Source organism: Trichosurus vulpecula, chromosome 4 (assembly GCF_011100635.1).
Source record: "Trichosurus vulpecula isolate mTriVul1 chromosome 4, mTriVul1.pri, whole genome shotgun sequence".
Classification (NCBI taxonomy): domain Eukaryota; kingdom Metazoa; phylum Chordata; class Mammalia; order Diprotodontia; family Phalangeridae; genus Trichosurus; species Trichosurus vulpecula.
This window is the reverse complement of record NC_050576.1, coordinates 234,877,769-234,882,475: the sequence shown is the minus strand read 5'-3', so window position 1 is coordinate 234,882,475 and position 4,707 is coordinate 234,877,769. Positions and strand designations below refer to the sequence as shown.

Here is a 4,707-nt window from a genome sequence, read left to right as displayed (position 1 = left end):
GTGAATGTCCCCAGTAAACCCACCTAAGACTAAGAGGCTGAAAGTGCCGGTGTATTCTCTCTATATCTTTCTTCCGTGGGTATTACTTGTGCTAATTCTAATGTTTTTTTTCAGCTGTTCCTAAATGGTTTTACTTTTTTTTTTTTCATATGTTGGCATTTATTATTTAAGTTCAAGAACAGGTTGTGAAAGGGGTGGGTGTGGGAGGGCCTAGAGGAGAGGGAGGGAAGAGACAGGGAGACCAGAGTCTCTCCTCTGTGTCTGCTCTAGACGGGGTTGATCCTGATTTCTGAGCCTTGGTCCAGGGCACACAACGAAGCACGCGATTAAGATGAGGTGGGGGGGGGGGGGTACAGGTTTAGGAAAACACGGCGGGGGTAGGGGTGGCCAGAGTTACACATCCAACCAGAGGTTGGGGCTGGGATTCTCCTTGGATCAGCAGCACGGCTTCTTTTTAGGAATTGAAGCATAGTGATAAGTTCCATCCCACTTATTTCAGCTCTTATAAAATATTCTTGTAGTTAAAAGTCTGAGCTAAAGAATTCTTTCATCGCCTCTCTAACTTCTTGTACTTTGCTTCTAGTTTCTTTGAATATGCATCCAATTTGTAAGCTGCCTGCTCAAGAGCTGCTACTTGCTCCTCAATTAGAGTGATCTGATCCGGATAAGGCTGAAGTGCTGCATATTTGTGGTTTAAGTCCTTTAGGTTTCTACTTATGTTTACTGCAATATCTTTCATTTCTAGATACTTCAAGCTAGTCAGTTTGTTCATATTTTCCAGAAGTTTATAGTCTTCACTGGTAGCTGTGAGCTCGCCCGTCAGGTACGTGGCCATTTTGGAGAACATGTCATGGCACAGCCCGGCGATGTCCGCCTCGGCGGGCTCCGTGGCCTCCTCCGCCGTCTCCACCACGGCATCGTCTAGGCCGGGGAAGGGAGGTAGGAGAAAGGATGGAGGGAAGGATGGGATGGCGAAGAAAGGGGAAAGGAAGGGGGGAAGGGAGGGGGAGGGGGGGGAAGGGAGAGGGGCAAGAGTGGAAGGAAAGGGAGAAAAGGGGCTGGTTTTACTTTTTAAAATCATATCATACTTGGGTCTACCCCAATCTTTCTTATTAACTACCCAATTACTAATAACAATCTTAAGACTTATGTTTTACATTTTACATACACATAATGGTAAAGAGTCTGTCCTTATTGAGTCTCTTGTAATTAATCTTTGATATATGCCTTATATTTTTCTTGGTTCTTGTACATCAAATCTTCTATTAAGTTTATGGTTTGTGTTTTTAGTAAAGTCCTGAAAGCCTGAAAGTTAATTAAATGCCTATTTTTTTCATTGAGGATTATACCTTTGCTTGGTATGATATTTTTTGGCTGGAACCCCCAATCTTTTGCTCTTTGATATATAGTGTTCCAAGACTCGTGATCTTTTACTGTCACTGCTGCTAGGTCTTTTCTGTGGTGGCACCCATCATATTTAATTTTTTTATGTTGCTCATATTTTATCCTTGAGCTGGGGGTTAAAACTTTCTCTTTTTTGCAGTGGGAAGGTAGGGCAATTGGGATTAAATGACTTGCCCAAGGTCACACAGCTAGTAAGTGTGTCAAGTGTCTGAGGCTGGATTTTAACTCAGGTCCTCCTGACTCCGGGGCTGCTGTTCTACTCACTGTGCCACCTAGCTGCCCCTAATTCTAGTGTTAATATTACTTGTGTTAATGTACCTCCTCAGATGTGAGGAGGCCACTTGTGGTGAAGGCTATTCTGAGATGGTGATGATGATGTATGGAAAGACATCATGTTTGAAGTCAAAGGACTTAGGTTCAAATCCTGACTCTAACACTTAAAATATATATGACTAACTGGTTTTGCTGACCTCTGAGGCCCCTTACAGCTGCAGATCTGTGATCCTATTATGATAAAGTATGTCATTCAGATTTAGCTCCTGCTGTATCTCTGATATGTAAGTTATTCTGAAACTCTGCCTCATCATCTAAGGGTTTGTGAAAGAGCCCTATATAATAATAATAGGGAATAAAGCAAGGACAATGGTTACTTCTAAATAAAGTATCGGCCTTTCTCAAGGATGACTGCTTCATTTTATTGGCAATTTTGCTTGTTTGGTGGTCACTGTTTTTTAGGTTTTTCCCCCTTATGTTTATAGGATTTTTTTCTCTCTCTTCAATGTCTCTCAAACCATCCTCATGGCTTCAATTATTAGCATCATATATATCAGAAGTATCAACCGTGCCACCCACCGGCTATAAGCCAACCCTCTACAGAGGAAGGCAGAAGCAGATAAAAATGTAATTGGGAAATATTTAACAAAATAAATAAGGATACAATAGAACATAGATAATGGTAATTGGTGGGTTTTCTCAATCAATATGCAGCCCATAGGGTTCTTTATTTACAGTTTATTGGCTCCTGTTTCTTTGTGATACCACTGAAGCAGATACTTCACAGCTCTACTATTATATTGTCAATTACCTTCTAGACACCCCTGCCTGGGCAATGAAGGCAGAAAGATTTAGTCAAAAGAATTCTGGACTGCAATCAAGGTCTTAGAATGATAGACACAAGGGTGGAAGGGATTTCAGAGGTCAGTCTCTTCAGTTTCTAGATCTGGAAACTGAGACAGAGGGAGGTTAAGTGAGTTCCAACTTGAACCCAAGGTCACAGAGATGCTATCAGAAGTGGGATTTGAGGCCATGTCCACTGACTTCTAATGACCTGTGTCATGATGCCTCCCTGTGTTCAAGTCATGGCTCTGACACTTATTGGTTGCATGAGCAGAGCCAACACATTTAGTCTCTCTAAGATGTCATTTGTCCATTTGTCTGGTAGAAATAATAGTAACACTTTCACTACCTACTTCACATGGTCATTGTGAGTTTTGGAATGATTCTTGTAGAACTGGGTGGTTAAAGTCCTCATGAAAAGCCATGCAGCTATGATATGTCAGAAACAGCACTTGAGATCAGGGCTTCCTAAGACCAAAGCCAGCTCTTGGGCCAGGTATCATACTACTCATGAATAACCTGGGAACTACAGGCTTCTGGAAGACAAGGCCTGCGCGTGACATTTTGTCTTTGTGTTTTCAAATGTTTTACATGTAATAGGCTCCTGATAAATAACCATTTAATTAGAAAAAGTAATCCATGGTGCTTCCTTTTATCCTTAAAAAATTGGACAATCCAACTTTGTCGTATAATTTATTAGTAGAACAGGTGATTTCAAAGTCTTTACACACTCCAAGATGGTTGACAAAGAAAGTGTCCTGAGCAGGGCTGCATTGAGATGCTTCCATTAGTATTTCCCAAACACTGCTGAAACAGCTTTGGGAAGTATGTTGTACCAAGATACAAAATGTCTCTCATATACATGCATGATGTTTAGTGTGGGGAGGTGGAGGAGCATTTGTGCATTTTGATATAAACTGATATGTTTTCTTCATAAAGCTCCCCCCCAAAAAATATGGAAGAACCTCCTCAAAGAGACTAGAAATTAGAAGAATTTGGCCTGTCGCTCCACAAAGAAAAGACTAAGTAGATGAAGAATGTCGGCTGCCCATATGTCAGTAATATTTCAAGGGATATAGATAGCAGCATACTGGAGTTCTCCAACAATATGCTTATCTGAGTTAGAACAGAGAGACAGTGAGTTGGATCCAGAGCTGAATAGTAAGAGGGGAACAGGAAGCACTGCTTTAGGGAAATGGCCCCAAGCTTCCCATGAACGCAAAGGCTGATATTTTCAATACTAACATATCACCGTGATTACCATGTGGAAGTTAGACAATGCGGCCCTACAGTCTCTGAAGAACTAAATATGAGAATCACATAGGGCCCAATGGTGGGTGCAATCATGCTGAAACCTATAACCAACCAGGGATTCTGATGAAGAAGTGTAAATGTAGAAAACTCACAAATTGATAAAATCAAAGATCCATATAAGTATATGTAGAGATATCGTCTCTCCTAATAAAATGTAAGCTTTGACATGGGTACCACTTCACTTAAATGATCAGTGGTTTGCAATTACAGGGCACTTAATAAGTGCCTGTTGGTTGACTAATAAATATTTTCCTTTTCCTGCGAATCATCGAGTCAAAGTTAGTAGAACCACATTAAATGTTTTGTTTAAGATTATCAAAGGTAAAATGATTGCTTGGGAATTCATTTGCAATATACAAAAAATTATTATTAGATGTCTTCATTATCTATAAATGTCATTGAAATATTGATCATAATACTCTCACTTTTTGGCAATGGTGGTAATTATTAAAGGTGATTAAGGAAGCAGACATGGGTAAGAGAAGTTAGGGAAAGAAAGAGTGTTAATGAAACATTAAAAGATACACAGTAAAGCAGAAGGAAGTGCAGAAGAAGAGATAGATGAGCAGGGAAATATTGGTACTATTCTGTTAAATTTAATATATACACACACAAAACCCAAGCTCTACTAGTTTTACACAAATTTTACTTTTTCTTTTCTTTATATATTGTGTTATGTTTTATTTTATTATATATGTATACGTGTGTATATATACATGTATTATACAGAGAGAGACTTCATAATGAAAAGAAAAAAGAAACAGAGACTTCCCAAAAAAAAAGTTTTGAAAAACTTTGATATAATATCTAAAGTTTGAAATAGCTCCCTTAATCAGCGGTTTTGTTGTTTTCCTTGGAAAAGATAGTCCATTA

At 39.4% G+C, this 4,707-nt stretch overlaps 1 protein-coding gene across 1 annotated transcript; it reads right to left on the bottom strand.

The window, feature by feature from the left end:
* Positions 1-525: 525 nt before the first annotated feature.
* Positions 526-1,006, bottom strand: LOC118848202 (biogenesis of lysosome-related organelles complex 1 subunit 2-like). The gene has a single exon (XM_036757015.1). It carries the CDS (start codon positions 845-847, stop codon positions 548-550), a length of 300 nt encoding a protein of 99 aa, XP_036612910.1. The 5' UTR covers positions 848-1,006; the 3' UTR covers positions 526-547.
* Between the last annotated feature and the right edge of the window lie 3,701 nt (positions 1,007-4,707).